The sequence below is a fragment of the Etheostoma cragini genome, chromosome 13, assembly GCF_013103735.1.
Source record: "Etheostoma cragini isolate CJK2018 chromosome 13, CSU_Ecrag_1.0, whole genome shotgun sequence".
NCBI classification, from domain to species: domain Eukaryota; kingdom Metazoa; phylum Chordata; class Actinopteri; order Perciformes; family Percidae; genus Etheostoma; species Etheostoma cragini.
The window spans coordinates 11,021,420-11,040,825 of NC_048419.1; the positions used below are offsets into that span (position 1 = coordinate 11,021,420).

Sequence of the window (19,406 nt, forward strand, 5' to 3'; positions counted from 1 at the left end):
AGACCGTAGGATAAACACTAATCAACAGTCAATTTTCGAGGTTTGAAATAATAGGTTTACAGCCAATGTTCAAGTATTAATTTAGACCCCAGTCCAGGCTGAGGGAGGGAGGGGTTGTACATATGGGCTAATGTAGCCAATAAGCAGTAAACAGTGGGCAGTACGTGTGTAACTATTGTTATTGTTGTTATGGGGAAGTGGTGGAAAAGGAAAATTGGGAAATAGTTTCCTTAAGTGATTTACAGCAATGTTTCCGGTTATGACATAACACCAAGTTCTGCCCAGTCTACAATAATATTCATGTCTATGTCATGGATGTCTAATGTCAACTTTGCTCACCAACAGTTAAAATAAAATGCATACTCTGAAAAGTGAAAAAAATGAACTTAATTGGAATGACTAGAAATATAAAAGAATGTTATTTAAAAAATATATACATATATATAGGGCTGGGTTAAAAAGTTTGCCATCCTACGTTGCTATGGCAACTGAGGATGGCGTGCTGCTCACCTGACTGTACACTGCGCATGCGTGGAGTGTCGACACACTTTTGCAGACAGGAAGTGTGACGAACATTTTCCTATGACATTTTCCACCCTCCAGCCCTACCTATGAGCCCTACCCATGGATGGATTATTGTGATACCTCGGTACTTTTCATCATACCTCTAAACTAATTTAGTATTCATTTCACTGCATAGTTGTAACAAATGCGCGTCCAACCGAGAATAGTGTGTTACTCTTAGTTTAACCCTTGTCCACCCTAAGACCGTTAATATTAAATTAATAAATATACAGTCTATGATTCCGCCTTTACAGCGGACTTCCTGTCCCCTCACAAATCGGTGTACTGTGCCTTTAACTAAAGGGGACGCGCAGTTGAAGCTGCAATCTTTTACAGGCTAAAGCTCCTCTCACTCAGGATCCATTCATAAATAAGACATCGTGTGGAAAAGGAAGCTCATACAACATCTGAATTTTCATTCAGCGGAGCGTATAAGAGGCGGCAAGCCGGAACCAGACATGTTCACCTCGCTCGGGCTCTGTGTATCGGGGGCACCGTGGAGAGAGCAGAAGTGAATTCCCATGGCTGACCCCCCTGCTGATGTTGTTTTGACTTTATGCGCGAGCCGTCAGGAGGCAGCTTGATCCAGCTCAGCGCGTTTGTCAAAGCTAGAAAAATGCTCGTTTCCTCCGAAGGTTGGGTGTTTGATACGTGCTTCCGCCTTACACAAGACACCCAGGTTTAAATAGTCTACCGCTTTCATCCCTCTGTTTTTTTTTTTGATAAATGAAAATACGCCAGCGGAGCAGAGGACCTGACATACCGATGGACCAGTGAATTATGGCAGCTAAAGAGGAACTCTATGCCAAAGTGACGCCGCGGAAGCAGCGCCAGAGCCGCCCGAGCACCATCAAACATGGGTCCACTCTGGACGTGCTGCTGTCCATGGGCTTCCCCAAGACCAGGGCGTGAGTACACAGCTGCACTGTCCCAAGACAGACAGACACACACACACACACACACACACACACACACACACACACACACACACACACACACACACACAAGTCATTGTGTTCAAATCAAACCACCCATTTTAACTGTAGTTTTTACTCTCTAATACACAGCCATACTGCATGTTCCACAGCAAGATTATGCAAAGTGATTAAATGCCACTCATTTAGATTTTTGGTGTGCCGTGGTGTTGAGTTTGGTTTCTTTCTTTAGTGTCCAATACAAACTTAGTTGACCTTTTATAACATGGTTGTTGCTACATGATAAATGCAATGCAGAGTAGAGGAGTAGCCTTCAGCTCCTTGTAACAATACAAAATTGCACACTTCACTTAAAGAAAAGTATATATAACCGGAAAAATGTACTTAAAGTTCAAAAGTAAAAGCACATGTGTGTACTTATAGTTAGAGTACCCCTTGTTAGTTTTATATTGTATATTAACACATAAGCTGCATTTTAATATTGTGCATAGTGTAATTGGAGCTATTTTTAAAAAACTATTTTATACAGTCATGTATAACATGTTGATATTTTATATGCGTATTGTCTGCAAAGCCATCAGTAACTGCAAATTGATAAGTAAAAATGGCATCTGAAATTCTCAAGTAAGCACTACTTAATAAAAATACTTAATAGACTTACTGTGCTTTAGTTACTTTTCACCATGCAATGGAACAGAAAAACAGCATCATCACTTGTACAGTTACAGTATTTGTGCTGCTGTGTTTTTGCGTATACGTGTCCATATGTTATTTGGACATATTTCCCACTACAAAAGAAAAATACGAGAGATGTTCAGTGTTTTCTGAGTCACACCTTTCCCTCGCCAACTCTTGTTTTTCAATGAAAACCTGATCCTGTGGGCATTCCTTCATGCTCCTTAACATTTCTTCTCATTCATCTTTTAGAGAAGAAGTTGCCAGGAAACAAGCAGTGTTGGCTTGTAAATGCAGTGTATGGATTATGTAACCGTATTGAAATAAATAATGTGTACTCTTCTTGCTACCAGTGTTTGCTGGGTACAAACACAACATTTAAACCGTTAATAATAATTTAACGAATGCTGGATAATAGTAAGTTATTTATGGAATGATTGTAATGATCAAAGTAGATTATTGGATTGGATTTCATGAGAGAATTTAAAGCAGCATTCAGCATTAAGTCTTAATATATGTGACCATTACTGAACAGAAGTGTTTCTCATTTTGCAGAGAAATTATACAAATGTGAAATATGAAGGTGCTGCATGAATGGGAATTGGTTTCAAATAATGCTTTTATCTAACCCATCTTAGCCTATATTCTTCAGGCTAACCATGCCTATTTAACACCAGCTTCAATCCTTTTACACCTAACTATATTCTTTGATGTGGCACGTATGGTTTACGTATGTTTTACATCTCAGCCTGCTCTCGCTGTATGAACTCTACCTAAATATATAATCTATTATCATAGTGTCCCTTCTCATTGTTTGGGCTGTCAATGACTCCCAAATTATGTATCAAGCCTGATGATTTGAACAGCCTCATTTTACACAAAAGCCTTTCTGTATGTGCCGCGTGTCTCAAAATTGTGTCCCATGCAACAAAAGAAATTTGGAATAGTTCACTTGGAGTCTCTGACAGCAGCGACAGTAATCTCAGAGTGCCGTGATTTACTCCCAGATACCTTTCTTGTTTCAATATCTGAATTGTAGGATGTAAATCTGTCTCCCCATGTAAAACAATAGACTAAAAGTTAGGAATGACTGTTTGCAGTTATCAGAGTTGTGCAAAGTAGGTCAAAAGTGTTGAACAATGTTTTTTTCTTTTAACTAGACAGATACAGCAGCTCCAATTTAAGCCTTTTTATCTTCTGCTAACCTATCTAAGGTCATCCAGGCTTTTGTTGTCCCAGACTGCAGCTCTCTCTTCCTGCTTAATGAACCACTGCAGACACAATGAGCGACTATGGTAGGTTATATTGGCAGACTCGCATCTAGTACTGATGACAGACTAATATACTTTGATTGAAGCTACACAGTTACAGTGAGGGAGAATAATTCAACGTCATTACCTTCAGGCCTATCTGGCCTAATGTCAAGTGGGGACACAATAACAATGGAAAGAGACCATACAGATAGTTATCTAATGCAACATGATGTCTATGCACTTCATCCTGGGGTGTTTAAGTTTGGTGTGTTAGTTTGGCTTGAGTGAGCTCTCTGGAGCTTATGGCACAGTAGTTTTCCCAGTAGTAGTATACAGAATTAAGTAACATGCGCAGGGATAGATGTTTAAAAAAACACAAAAAAACAGTCATACAAGCACAAAACCCAAGTTTTGATACCATAGCAAAAATTAAAAAAAATTGTACTTTGAGGCATATAATTTTAAGTTTTACATTATTTTCTACACAAAACTTCTGTCATGCTATTGTGACATTTTTTGATATAATACTAACAGTGGAACCTGATCGATGTGTAAACAGGCAACTGTTTGCTAACGCTTTCCCCCTAACACGGTATAATAAGGTAACATCATGTGTCAGTGTTGTGTTTACAGCTTGCCCCAAAGTTTTTTTTTTCCCCTTCTGTCTAAACACAAGCAGATATGCAAGATGCCAGCTTTCAGTACTGCAACGCTAATCCAATTCCTGATATGTCTGATATGCATGTTTTTGCTGTCAGGTCCTCACCTAGACTTTGGTGGGAGATGAACAAGGAATAATAGGAACATCAGTTATCAGTCATAGCTTCAGGGAACAAGGGCTTCATTGTGATTGAGGAAGTTTTTTTTTTTAGCCAGAAGTGAGCATGAGCACGCACATACATACACAGAAACTGTCCCTCTATTTTAATTGGTTGGATTTTCTGCTGTGTCATTCAGGAATTGAGTAGTCTAATCAGGGCTAGTGGACAGGGGTCTCTCCCTGTTCTGATCTTGTCTCTGAAGCTGGTTTGGAAACTTATCCGACAGTTTCATCGGGTTTGTTTAGCTTTTGGTAGCTGCAGAATGCTAGGCTTGGACAAAAGTGGAGTTAGATCATTTTTTGTTGAACTAGGAGTAGCTTTGGCAGTTTTCACCTTCCTCCCTCCTCCATCACCTGGTTTAACCAGAGCCACAGCCAAGAGTTTAGAAAACACTAAGGTCAGATCTTTTTAATTGAATGAAGGAGTTCTTTAAAACTCAACTTAATGAATAACTTTTTGAGAACCCAGCCTCAATTTTTTATTTATAATTATTAACCAATTACATAGTGTTTTATAAGAAACTTCCCAAACCCTGTTTGGAAATTACGATTACCTGTAGTATTTTAGTTTGTTGTTGGCCTAAATCTAATCCACTTCTAATCTATTTTTTCAACAGGAATTAGCCTGAAAAATAGTTTTCTTATTGTAGAATCTAACAAATAAAAGTCTGACGACTTGGCTTAACATTTGAATAACTCTTTGTTAAGTCTCCTGTCATGAGATATATTTTCTCTGAGAACTGAAATGGCCTGTCATTGTTGTGATGTTACTGTATATGTTTGCTTGTTGTCCCTTTAATCCCTGGGATCTGCTCTTATTTAATGATTAATAAGCTTTTTCTTAATGTTTAAACTATGCCTATATGTTATCTCATTGCACTTGTGTAAAAGGGACTTCCTTGTATCATTGTGACCATGGCTAAATATTATTTGTTGTAGGTTACTTTACCTTATCTTTTCCACTTGTTCCTTTTATTGTGCCTGTGCAGTCTTACCAGTGCATTTAAAGTAAATGACGCGTGTATAGAGGAACAATCACATGGAAACACAAAGTGTGTGTGTGTGTGTGTGTGTGTGTGTGTGTGTGTTCAGTTTTAAATGTTGTGCTTGTGCCCAAAATAACTGGGCATACTGGAGTCACATACACACCTGAAAATTGGGAGCAACACTTATCATCCAAAAGAGTCCCTTTGCTGCTTGGCTGAACACAGAAATCTGAATCATAGTTATTGTGTCCTAAACGAAGTGGAGAGCTAACTTTACCCACTTGATTTTAAACAGCTGAGGTACTGCTAAGTTGTCAGAAGAAGCAACCTTATAACACCAAAGTAAACTAATGGCATGTTTGCGGCCCCTTCGCATCTATTTAAGCTTTGTTTTGTTACATTTAAAAGAGGAATTATGTGGCAATTGTGAGCAAGGGAAACAGGAAGTTGATGACCAAAATGTAACAGAACTTTGACTCCCCTGACGGAGGCAGAGGCATTTTTACTCTATCTGGTACTAACAAGATGTAGATGGAGGCATTGAACAAGAGGAAAAGAATTTTCCTGCAAGGCTATACAGCAATGTCGTGTGATATTTTAGACCAATCACAGATGTTCTCACAGTTTTGCTGGTGTGTGGAAAAATCAACTGCCATCATTTGGTCAGAAAGACTGTGTTCACAACAACAACATGGCTCCTTTCTGAGTGGTCCAATGCTACTTCAATAAATACATATATCACTTTGAAGTCACATAAAGAAGAAGCACAGGCACCATTAAAATTACCACCTAAAATCTGTTGTTGTCTTTGTGACTGGTTTTAGATTGCCAATTTATATCTGTAGTCGTTGGCCAATTGTTCTGTTTTCCATTACGACGAGGTAAGTGATGGCATGGCAGTGATGTTTGCCTGATTGGTGCAGTCCTTCATTGAATGCAACAAGATTATTTTTTTCCAACCAACAGTCCAAAAACCCACATACTGTTTATTCAGTGTGCAATGGCATAAAATAGACCAAAGCAGCAAATCCTCACATCTGATTACAATGAATAATTGAAAAATTGTTTCTGCACTAGACTGACTACTGCCTGATGACATTTGACACTTGTAACAACCCTGCATGACAAATGTTCAATGGTTTGTGTATTTATTTGCAACCCTGTGTGCCATTTTTTATATTTTTATATTTATATTTTTTTTTATTTCCTCACTAGGAGCTCTTAAGAAAACAAATATTTCATACCATGAATTCATTTGCGTCTATGATATTTTCTCTGTTTTAAAAATGTTGAATTGAGTGTTTTCCATTGGATTGCTATTTGATTTTAATTGGTCATGCAAAAGGGCGCTCTCAGTTTAATATTATGCCTCCTCATCTTGGTTAGTACTGAGTTCCAGTTTTATAAAACAATGGCAAAATCTATAGAACAGCTCGGTTTTCTATGCTTTAATAGTAATTCACTCAGTGCTTATTTTATAAAGACACAACTTTTGCCTCTCACATGTTCATTACTGTTTCCTTGTGCTTCTCAAACAAAGATAGCAAAACCACTGTGATCACTGAGCTGTAACACATCTAGCTGAGATAACATATTGTATGGTAATTTTTTTTCTGTGAAGCCTTTGTGTCTTAAAGAGGAAGTCTGTGTGCATGCAAACTGTTCTTCCACTGACATCAGTTTATTACTCCTGCTGTTAGAACTACACGTCTCACTCCACTTTAATCGTACATGCTAAAGATAAAAAGCATTAAAAAAAATCTTTTTAGTTTAAACAAGGGCTCCCCATAATAATTACTACACATAACTTATGCATACATGTGATACTTTGGTTTCTGCACGTGCAGCGTACAAGAACAAACTCTAAGCTTGTACTCGAGCCAGACAAGAGGAAATCGCCTATTTCCGGAAGTGGCTTGTGACCTTTACTAAGCACTCCGTTGAGACGGTGGTGTGAGGGCGGCTAAAACTCGGGGATTCACATCTCACTTACAGATTACGGTAAAGAAATTGGTATACTGACTGAGAACATTTTTCACATTAAAAGAAGGCCTGAAGATTGCAAACTTTAATGACTGGACAGAATAAATGGTTAAAAACATACTTCCTGACAGATCACTTTTTAGCTGATCTGTGCGATCTGGAAATCAAATTTTCAAAGTTTAATTAAAAGGAGAAGGTCTTGATTTGGGTGTTTAAACAACAGCTGTAACTTTCAACTTAGCTCCATATGACACATTATGGGACTTTAAAAAGTGCTGGGGGATGCATCACTATTTTGGCACTGTGCCCCATTGGTGAAACTTCGTTCACTTTCACATGTTTCGCTGACGTCACTCATGCAGCGCTAAAAATACCACTTGTGATGCAACTGCACGCTTAATTGATAAGCGTTGATAATTATTTGTTTAATCTGGTAAGCTTGATGGACACCAAGCGAAACATTGTTAACATTCTTTAGTCACACAAAGACCACACAGTTAAATTAATGGTGTCAATCTCTGACTTGCTCTGTCTGCCCTTGTGGACTTCTCAGCTTCTCCTTCAGAAATAATGAAGTGAAACAAGCAGAAGCAGTTCCTGACACTGGGTGTACACAGCTAGTTTTCTTAAAGATTTGGTGCTGAAAGGTTTTCCTTGTCAGCTTGAAAGAAAAGCTGTATGAGTGTACAAAACCATGAGCTGGTCTTGTTAGTGACCCTAAACAAAATGTTGTGGTACCAAAACACCAAAAAACACTTGCCACCATTCATTCACACCATTAATGGAATAGTTTGACATTGTGGGAAATATGCTTATTCACTTTCTTGCCAAGAGTGTGATGAGAAAATTGTTTTCCACTTTCATGTCCGTACTGTATATTTGACGCTACCGCTAGCAGCTGCTTAGCTTACTCTAACCACAGATAGACAGCTAGCTTGAATCTGACCCTGCTAATACCTATAAATGTATCTAATTAACCGGCTGTAACAGGCTGTATTTAATCCATACACAATCAGAAATGTTAAAACATTTTCTGGCTTAAGTTACACGTTGTAACTAGCACAGACTCAATAAGTTACTGTGCTGCTTTTAGCCAGTTAGCTTTTACATTTCAGTTTGTGTGTGGTTTAATAATTGAGGTTCAACAAGTTAAATAGGGGGTTTTAGAGGTAGATTTTTCAGCTTTAGCGTAAACAAGGCTAGCCGTTTTCCTCTGCTTACAGTCTTTATGCTAAGCTAAGCTAATTGACTCCCAGCTCTAGCTACTTAATTTACAAAAATGAAGAGTGATATCTATCTTTTCATCTAACTCTTGGCAAGAAAGCAAATATATTTATCTGGCAAATGTCAAACTATTCCTTTAATTTACACTAATTAATTACATTATAATATTACAACTTTGCACACCTTTTGACCGTGTTTGTGTCCTACATCACATCCTGAACGGATTTGTTGCAAATCCATAAGCTGGATTCAACGTGTTGTTCTTTTTTTTGAGTGAGCAGTCAGATAAAGAACACGTTGACGAAAAGGACGGTAACATCTGGTGTTGGGCTCGGCACGGGCTCACCAGGCTGTGGCATAGGCGGCCAGACTAGACGGTGGGAAGCACATTTCCTCTGCTGATGTGGCTCTCTTTAGGGTGCAGTCTGGAGGGGAGCAGCAGTGCCCTCAGCGCTGTTGGAGTGATACGTAAGTGGTTAGTGATGAGTGTTCGTCGTTGGCTTGTAAACAGGAAATGTTGATTTGCCCATAGAACTGAGTCGGCGAAGGGCCCTTTGGACTATGTAGCTGTGTGTGTAGGTTGAGACAGGGTGACATGGTGAATTGTTAATGTCAGTTGGAAATGCTTGTTACTTAAGTTTATGAATCACTTTTCACTTCTTAGCTAATATGTAGCCACGGAAGTCAAGATGATTCTTGTCACAGGAACTTCAAACACAACGTTTACGGGACTCCAGAGTGCTCACACTAATGATATACTATGAGACGTGTGCAGATTGTCTGTTATAAACCCATAACTTTCTTTAGCAGCCTGGAAGATATCAAAGTTTAATAAAAAGGTCAGCTGTACTAAACAGTCTAAATAAATGTTTACATGTAGTAAAAACCACAATTGCTGCTGTTTAAACACGCAACAGGCAGCCAGAACATTTTATCTGTAGTAGGGCTAAATGTGGGAACAGGAACTAAAAACTCTTCCATATATGGATGAAATTTCATTTTTTATTTTTTATATATAGTTAAAACTGAATTGCTTTCCAATACCGCCTCCAGCTGTAGTACATGTGCAAATTAATTATAGGTCCTCATCCCATAATGGTCATTAATTAAAAACAGTACTGCTGATATGAAGGCCATTTCCCAGCACCCTCCATGCTTTTGTCTAGCTGTGAACAGGAAATGCAGTTTAAAAATAACTTGCTCAGTTCTTTCTAAGAGCAAAGGAGAGGCCTCCGGGTTAGCCGCATTTATTGAGGACAGTTGGCCCATGACTGTTTCAATAAATATTCAGCTCAGCAAAAACAAATGGAAGTATAAATACTAAGTGTCAAACAGCAGATGCTACACTCATTGCTATTGTGCAAGAGGTGCTGTCTTCCTGTCCAAAACATGGACCAGCTGGCCCATAAGAGAGAGACAGCGCCTGTGAATCTCCGCCATCTCTGCCCAGCGCTGCTCCCAGACGGTCAATTTCTGTGTCCAGAGATGTCAGTGTCCTGCTTTCTTCAGCCTCGAGAAATGGGAAACAAGACAGAATTGGCAAAAAATCCAATTCAAACGCGTTATTCTTAACCTATAGTGTGAAAAAAACAAAACTTTGCATGTAGTGTTTGGCAGGTACACACCCATTGGGCTTTGAATTGAGGAGAAAGGTGGAAGTTAAAACACAGTGCCCCCACTAGGGAGGTCCTCCGAGAAGCCTGGGATTATAAATTAGTTTTCTCTGTGTCTAAAACTATGTAAAAGCCTATCTTCCCCTTCTAAAAAGTGAATACAGCTAAAACCCCAAACCACAACAATAATCAATATTAAAGGATTAAGAACAACCATCATTTCATTTCATATTTGGACAACGTTTGAACGTTGGCATAGCCAGTACAGTTTTTTTTATATACGTTTAGCGATTAAAAGCCTTGCACACTGTTAACATCTTTCATCTGCTGTATAACCCATTTACAGGCCTGAAGGTAAACCACCAGCCTCCTGCATTACATTTTGAGCGAATACCAAAGCATCTTTTGTTTTAGTAATTGCCGTTATGTATCCTACTCTAGCAGAAACGTATGTTCCACATCAATAAGTAAAAATGGCAAACAACAGCATGCTGTATGTCATGCTTGATAACATTATATAATATCATGCTTGATATTATTTATACCTGAAACAGTGTTTCTAGTTATTTAAGCAGCCTAAAAGCAGATTAAATTCCAGTAAACCTTTCTGCAAGCGTAAGACCTTTTCTATTATTTTATGTCTCAAGGGTTCACTCTCATAAAATACCACAGAGATAAGAGGCAAGCAATCCAATGTTCTAGCCTGGATTGGAATGTGTGATCTGCTTGATGTGACCTCAGTCACATCTGCTTGTAATCCCATCATGCCTTCTGAGAGAAAAATCCCCTTCTTTTCCTCCTCCACACAGCACCAGGTGGAATCTCGGAATAAGACAACTGTAGCCAGCGAATGGTTCGCAGTGGTTTATACTGTAGGAAGACAAATTGATTAATTAGGTCAAATGTTGTTGAGACTTTAATTCAATTTTTGTCTTGTGGTTTATGTTTGCCTTTAATTTAGATTTGCCCTGCATATATGTTTGTGTTTGCATGCATATAGTAGCTCTGGGAGCCATCTGTTAGGTTGATGTAGCCTTGGCGTTTCCATGGTGCATGCTGTGCTCTTTCAGGGCACACTGCCCCGGGGGTTTCAAGGACTTTTCCGTATCTAGGCCCCTCTCAGTGGGACAAATTTAAAAATAGCTTATTGATATTTGAATTCTAGATTGGCACAATGAACATTGTCAATGTTGACACACATAGAGAGTTGCAACACGTCTGTATTATACTGTGAATTAAGTCAGACAGAGGCTCTTTGATAGTGAAGAAAATAATACTAAATAATAAAATACTAGAGCCTGACCGATATATCGGCGGGCCGATATTATTGGCTAATATTAGGCATTTCCCGATCTATCGGCATCTGCATTTATTATGGCTGATTTAAGAAAACCAAGATAAAAAAAACTGACTGCCAACCATGTTATGAGCGTTGGCGTTGTATAGTTTATAACTACAAATAACTAGTGATAGGGAAATCTGTATTTTTTGTAATGCGTTCCTGGATTAAAAAAAATGTATATCTGCCGATATATCGGCATATCGGATTTTTAAATAACCAAATATTCGTAATGGTATCAGCCTTAAAAATCCATTTGATACCAGTGGTAGATATTTGTTTACTTTTCATTAGATTGGCAATTAGCGCAGTGGCAATTAGTAGTTTTTATGAACTGGTAGCCTTTAGATGAAACATGTAATCCTTTTGAAGTGGAAAGTTGGTGCTAATGTGTGGTAAATCTTTTAGTTCACGTCAGCTCAGCAGTGCAGCCACAATACCACCAAGGAGTCCACAATCACATCTATTATAAAAACAAAACATAAAAAAACATGCTTTGCAGACAAGTGTGTCCAGTGTGATAACCAAACTATGCCACTGTTGCGTTGATTGACTGAAAAACTGGACAGAGGTGAAGAATTACACTCACGTCTAGATGCTCTGTGTTAGTCCCCTCGAAGCCGAAGAAAGCTGCTGGAAGCATGGAATCCCTTCAGAGGTTTTATAAAAAGACACTAATTAGATTCTGAGCACTCAAGAGTAATCATGCAATCAGCTCTCTCTTGTTTCAGAAACATCTCAAGAAGTTATAGTTTAATGAAATGACACAGATAAATCATGTTGTAGGGCATGGACGATGCCTTTTTACTTTTTCCTACTTCTTACTTACGTAATATTTTGGGGGTCCTTTATTATGAAATTTGGCTGCTACAGAAATGAATTGTTAACCTAGAATGTGAGCTGTTGTGCCGCCAAAAACCCCCTCCTCGATAACACACTGCTCATTATTAAGTCATTGACTGAATCACTTGTAACAGAATCATGTTAAACCCACATATACTGAGCAGAACAGACTTCGCTGATGATAGAACCAGATATTGTTGATATTTTTGATAGAAAAGAATGTGTTTTAAATCAGCATCAATGCTGTTTCATGAACCTCTGGTCTGAATAATAAACTCCTGTTCTGAATTATAAGGGTTATTTCACTGCTCTCTTCGGATGGTTGTTCTTTGTTCTTTGGTCACGTGGAAGCACAGCAATCTCGTTCTAATAAACACGGTCCGGAAGAGAAACTATTGATTTTGTGACTGTGCTCTGATCTCCATTTCTCTTTCTCTTCGCAGCTTGAAAGCTCTGGTTTCGACAGGAGGGAAAAACGTCCAGGCAGCGTGTGACTGGTGAGAGCGACACACACTCTTACCCACATGCTCTCCCACAGTCATTAATGCACAACTGGAATGCAAACAGAAACATTTGTAATGGTAAATCCAACATTTAGCGACCTAACCCCCCCTCAACATTGTATTGCTGTGTCACCGTGCTAGTACAGCAGCAATGCCCTCTAATGGACATCAGCCGTCCTCTCTCCTACTCAGATCCTCACTCATCACTTTGTGTTTTCTTGTCCTTTGCTCCAGGCTCTTCTCCCACGTGGATGACCCCTTCTTGGATGACCCTCTGCCCAGAGAGTATGTGTTGTATCTGCGACCCAGTGGACCACTACTCCAGCAGCTCTCCCACTTCTGGCAGCAGTCCCGCCTCTCTTGTGGCAAGAATAAGGCACACAACATCTTCCCCCACATCACCCTCTGCCAGTTCTTTATGGTCAGTGTCTGCGTTTCTAATTTCTCATGTTCTGGCTTTCTATAGCAGTTTTATTTTTGATAACTTCCTGTTTTGCTCTGTTAGTGTGCCGACGGGAAGGTGGAGGCTCTGACCGATGCTCTCCAGACCACCGTGGCCAAGTGGAAAGGTCGTATACCAGTGCCCCTTCCGCTGGAGCTCTACACCTCCTCAACCTTTATTGGCCTCTTTGTGGAGGAGCAGACGGCAGAGGTGCTGAAGAGTTTCGCTTCTGATTTTGCAACCGAAGCAACCGCTAAAGCAGGTTTGAGCCCCCCTATGTCTCTTTGGTAGAAATCACAGTAAATATGTAGACTGTCTTGTAGACCCAATGTACAGGGTTAAGGTTCCCAGGCCTGTTCAAGAATGATGCTGTTTATGAGGCTCTCATTTTGATATTAATATGTGGACAATTGTGGACTGATTGCATTTACTGACATTTTTCTGTCAGTAGAGAACTGCCAAATAATAAAAAACAGTACATCATTGTCATGAGTATACGTGATTACATCTTCTGTGCACATTTCTCTCTTTTTCCTTTGTCCAGATGTTCATGTCGAGCCTCATAAGAAACAACTTCATGTCACTTTGGCATACCACTTCCAAGCCAGTCACCTTCCAATTTTGGAGAAGTTTGCCAAAACGGTGGATGTCTCTTCAGGCTGTGACTGGCTGGCTGTGCTCTTCTCCAGGGATATTCGGTTCGCTAATCATGAGGTTTGATTTGCTTTCATTCAAAATTAGTACTTCCTCTTAACATGTATGTTACCCACTTGTCTGTTAAGTTAGATTCTTTTTGGACATTGAGTGTAGGAAATGTTGCTACAATCGTAATTATCCCTAAAATAATAGATCTGCATGTTTATTCTACAGTAACCTCTGTCTAATACCAGTTAACCATCTGCCCCCCCCCCCCCCGTAGACACTGCAAGTCATGTACCCGTATGTGCCTCAGAATGACGATGAGCTCGAGCTGGTGCCAGGAGACTTTATTTTCATGTCTTCGGTGGAGCAGAGCAGTGCCAGCGAGGGCTGGCTGTACGGCACCTCGCTGGGATCGGGGCTGTCGGGCCTGCTGCCTGAGAACTACGTAAACCGCGCTGATGAGTCTGACACTTGGGTCGTCCATGGGTAAGGATGGGACGCACGATATCCACAAGACCATGTGTTTCCTTCTTGCAATTGAAAATTCCATGACACATAAGGAGCCCTACTGGGAGGCCCTGGGATCGGATTTGATCATCATACATACAATAACAGAAGTAGCAGATCATCACTGATTGCTTCTCAAATCCACCATGTGGCTTTTTGCAACTACTTCACAAAGACATCAGTGGGTGTTATCTCAAACTGACATTTCACAAATTCCTTTAGTGTTGAGCACAAGTGCGCTCAAATGAGACAATGTTTCGAAGATGATTGGAAAGATTAAAGGCAGAAAGAAAGAAAATGAATCATCTCGGCCTGCGTCTTGACTAACCGTTTGACTGGTTAAACGGTTTGCCTACATTACCACACTCTTTGAACAGGTTATGCTTCCTCCCTTCCTGCTTCCATTCATTGTTCTCACTCTGTTGAAGTTTTCAAGACACATACACCCCGCTTTTACTCACTGACTTTACACCGGGCCTTACTTTTGCTTATCCTTGTGTTTCTCTATGGCCATATGCTGTACGCTGTATGTCTATAGGAGTTTGTTGATTGTGTGTATATCGTCTTTTGTTTCTTTCTTTGCACTGTGGATGGACGGCGTTGTATTTAAAGTGCAAGTGTGAATAAAGTTGAATTCTTTGTGTTGTATTTGATACTCAGGTCTCACTCTATGCTCACCTGTGCCTCTCCAACTAACTCCGGCAGCGCCGTGTCTGGGTTATTATTTGATGGACAGCTGAATAACAGTCTGCTTGACAGTCTCATGGATACTCCCGGCCTCGCTGGCCTCTGTCCTCCTATGCAGGTACAGCATTATAGCATTATGTGACTTTTCCTATGGCTTGCAGAAAAACAAAGGAATTGTCAGACCGCATGCTGAAGTGAATAGAACATCATGAACCTCACGGAGTGCGTTATAATCCCAATAATTACTGCGTGCCGCTAGCAGGAGCTTAAGATTTAATGCTGATTTAATGCAACCTTTCTCTAATGCTTCATGGTTTAAAACTAATCTTGATTTCAGGTGTTGAGGCCCACCAGTCAATCCTCTCTGTCTAAAATGAGACTGTTTGTGTGTCGCCATGGGGAGAGGATGGATGTGGTGTTTGGGAAACACTGGATTACTCAGTGCTTTGACGCCAAAGGTTAGCCTGCAGGGGACACAGTCATTTTTATTCCAAAGGCTTACATTGGACACTTTTAAGTTTAGTAATCCCTTTTTGTGTAAGATTCTCATTTGTGTTCGCCCAGGCCGATACATTCGCTCTAATCTCAACATGCCATCCAGCCTGCCAGCTAGAATTGGAGGACACCGGGACTATGATAAGGATTGTCCAATTACTGTGTTTGGCTCCACCCAGGCCCGCCTTGTAGGTCGGTACATCCTATACAGAATTTATTTGGATGTTGTTAAAACAGAATTATAAATTAATGAGGCTTTTAGGTTTTTAAGGATTGTTAAATACAGCAAAGATTATGTCTATATAACAGTTATAACAAGATGCATTTTTGTCCATTTCAGGTGAAGCCCTACTAGAAAGCCACACCAAAATAGACTTTGTTTACTGCTCTCCATCTCTTCGCTGCATCCAGACTGCTCAGCACATTCTGCAGGGTAGGACCTCATCCATACTCTGACCACAGTCACAGACAAGTTACCCAACATCCATTCAGGTTCTTCAGCTGACTTGTTAGCTATATAACAAAAAGTTACTGCTGCATGATGAAAATGATAGTGACGATGGATAGATTTTTTGCTTTAGGGTCTGAAACCTTCAGTGTGGCTTGGATCTCTAAAGGATTTGTCTAGTTATATAAACTTAAAAGACGTCTGTGGTACCTAAAGACATCATTAGGAAACACAACAGATAGGAAAAAAAGGTTTATCAGGAGGTCCAACTTCTTTTTCCCATCACAGAAAAACACCAAATTTATGTTGTTTTTGGTCACAGCCTTTTAAACTTCCAAGTTATTTCATGTTAGCATACGTGACCATCACAATTACTCTTGTTGTGCTGACTCTTACGTTTGATGTGGAGATGTATTTATAGATTTTCTGTCAAGTAAGAGCAAGACAAATCGACATGACAGAGTAGATGGAGAGACGTCTTCCTGCCTGACGGTTTGTTTATGTTTCTGTGACAGGTCTCCAGCAGGATGGAAAGACAAAAATCCGCGTGGAGCCTGGATTGTTTGAATGGACAAAGTGGGTTGCAGGCACGTGTTTACCCATCTGGATCCCCCCAACTGAGCTGGCTGCAGCTAACCTAAGTGTTGACACAACATACAGGTACATAGTGACACCTATTCTATAGCATCTATAAGCTTTTATCTGGGACGCTGCAATTTACTATCATCCTTTCTATTTACTGTTTTGTCCCTAGACCTCATATTCCCATAAATAAGTTGACGGTGTCAGAGACCTATGACACGTACATCAGCAGGAGCTTCCAAGTAACCAGAGAGATCTTGTTAGAAAGCAAAGGCCTGGGTAAGGTGGCTTTGTAAAATATCCGGGGTTTTAAATGAATACCACGTTTACTAAGCACCAAATGTTGGCAACATGTACTGGCTACAAGTCCACTTTCTATTTGAGATGATTGCATGTTAAGGCTTATTGTAAACTGATGTTTTCCTGTTCTAAATTTGAGCCAGTGAAATTAAAACTTAACAATGGGATCTGCCTGAAACAGACTCCTGCTTTCCCTACACTGTAAAAAATGTACCCTAAAATGTACTTGACTCTACACGCCATACCAGAAAACATTGAAATTGAACAGGGTGACACTATAAGCAATTTGTCTTGAGCTTGGCCTTCTGATTCAAAATGTTTAATTTGGATGCTTTCCTAATCTTCATATTAAAGTAAATAAGTCAAAGAACGCAAACATTTCATGCTGCATATTATTGACAACTGAGTGGCCACAAACAGTAGAGAAAGTTAATGGTATCTGTGGAATGCGGTTCCTTGTTCTTTACCTCTTTCACACAGGAAACACAGTCCTGATTGTGGCCCATGCGTCCTCGCTGGAGGCTTGCACTCGCCAGATACAAGGCCTCAGCCCCCAAAACTCCAAGGACTTTGTCCAAGTTGTCCGAAAGGTCAGTCTGTTGCTTTAGTTACAATGCCTCTTTCATTTCTATCCTCTCCTCGTCTCTTTTTCTTTGCTAATATGCACATCTGTCATCTCTTTGTGCAGATTCCTTACTTGGGTTTTTGCGCTTGTGAAGAAATGGGAGAGACCGGGGTGTGGCAGCTGGTCGACCCACCCATCTTGCCTTTGACACATGGACCAAATCACAGTTTCAACTGGAGGGAAATGCTAATACAAGACTGAAGATGTGCTGTTTGGCTCTCTATCTTTTGGGCAGCCCTGAACTGCTGAAAAAAAATATTTATTTTGAACCCACTCCTCTGCTATAAATCCAGCCCAACTACCAAAAAAAAACAAAAACACGTCTGGCTTCCGTCAAAGACATCATGCAAATGTATTCAGACGCACAGCTCAGGAATGAGAAAATACAGTTTGTGTAGAGGTTACAGCAAAAATGAAGTACAGATTGGACTGCAGTTTGTTGCGTTCCTCCCTTTGTTTGTACTTCTTTGCCCAAAATGTGGAGGTGTTACTAGATACGTACTGTATAGTTGTTTGACGGTTGCGCGTGAATCAGGTTTTATGGCTCCTCCTCAGGCTCTACAAGACTTTGTGCTCTGCTGCCTTCTCACACTGTGTGACAAGAACTAGATGAGAAAGACTTCAACCACAGAAATATTTTTCCATGTGTCCGAAATTATTATTTAACTTGTAGCTATGACCCTTCTGCAAAAAAGCACAAAAGAAATGTTGACAATCAGACAGGGTAAAACTGATCTTCATTGTTTCCGGTGCTGAGGTGGGTAGTTTATGATACCTGTTTTATTCAGGTAAATGTCATATCATCAAGTGATTCATCTAAGTTGACATTTATGTGCACACATAAATATTTTACCTTCCTGTAATTCAGTTTTGATTACCACCCACCGAGTAACCAAGTCAGTATGAGTGATGTAGAAAATTAATACAATGAAATACAGACTGCTGTTGAGTGCATTGACTAAAACCTTTGCTTGTTCATCACGACCCTTAAACTCTGTAAGCCTGATAACCACACAGCTTTTCAAACAATTCTGTCTTTGGTTATGTCAAATGCTTTAAATGCTTACTGCCTTTACCATTTATTTGCTATATGACTAAAAAATGATTAAAGAAAGGTTGTGGAGTAATAAAGTGCGTTACATACCAGCCTGTGCCATGTGTTAAAAATGTCGTGTCATAACCCACATGTACTCTTTTAACATGACACAATACTTGGTCTATTAGTACTGAGACTCATCATTCTGGAAAGAAAATAATTGAATTTAAGAATTTAGATTTTTAATGTTTTTATTGTTAATGATACATTTCGGAATACTGGCTCTATTCGCAGAACTCTTTTGAAATGGAATTGAAAGGCTAATTCTCGCTTTTTTTCAGGCTTCTCTGTTTGAATATCTCCACCAGGTAAAAGACTCTCTTCCAGAAGCACTTTTTGAACAGTTTGAACCCTGAAGGTGATGCATTGATACTGAAACTTTAAGAAGCTCGAAATGTTTAGAAAGTAAAGAATAGAGACCGTTTATGAATACTGCACGAAGCGTTAACTTTTGTGATAAATTAACAACGTAGAGCGAGACTTTAGCCACCTAGCTAGCTAGCTAGTGTAGTGACTCGGTTAGCTTAAGGTTATAGTCGCGTCTTGCTAACAGGTAAGGCATTTTGTATTTGTTCATGAAATGTGTTTGTTTGAATTCTGCAGAAACGTTGATTTCATCTATGGAAGCGTTAACAAAGAACAACAACCATACTATAGTTAAAGTAAATGTTAAATAATGAAAGTCACCCTTTTAAGATAACGGTTAAATGCATTAGAAGCAGCTGTAACTTAGCCAAGCTAAATGCCATAAAATAAAGTTTAGCTACACTTAACCAGGTCAATACATGAGCATTTCTAGCTAATGGAGCCTCATGTTGCAGGTGATTTAGCGAAGCCGAGCCAC

General features: G+C 39.7%; 1 protein-coding gene across 2 annotated transcripts; it reads left to right on the forward strand.

Moving 5' to 3' along the window:
* Positions 1–812: 812 nt before the first annotated feature.
* Positions 813–18,612, forward strand: ubash3ba (ubiquitin associated and SH3 domain containing Ba). Of its 2 annotated transcripts, none has more exons than XM_034890154.1 (14): positions 813–1,472; positions 12,679–12,732; positions 12,973–13,159; positions 13,244–13,442; positions 13,725–13,894; positions 14,100–14,308; positions 14,990–15,134; positions 15,354–15,474; positions 15,581–15,703; positions 15,852–15,944; positions 16,475–16,619; positions 16,714–16,820; positions 17,331–17,431; positions 17,530–18,612. In XM_034890154.1, the coding sequence occupies exons 1-14, from the start codon at positions 1,345–1,347 to the stop codon at positions 17,665–17,667; spliced, it is 1,920 nt and encodes a 639-aa protein (XP_034746045.1). In that variant the 5' UTR covers positions 813–1,344; the 3' UTR covers positions 17,668–18,612. The 2 variants fall into 2 exon arrangements, with proteins under 2 accessions (XP_034746045.1, XP_034746044.1); XM_034890153.1 differs by having other exon boundaries at positions 814–1,472; positions 17,322–17,431.
* Positions 18,613–19,406: the final 794 nt, after the last annotated feature.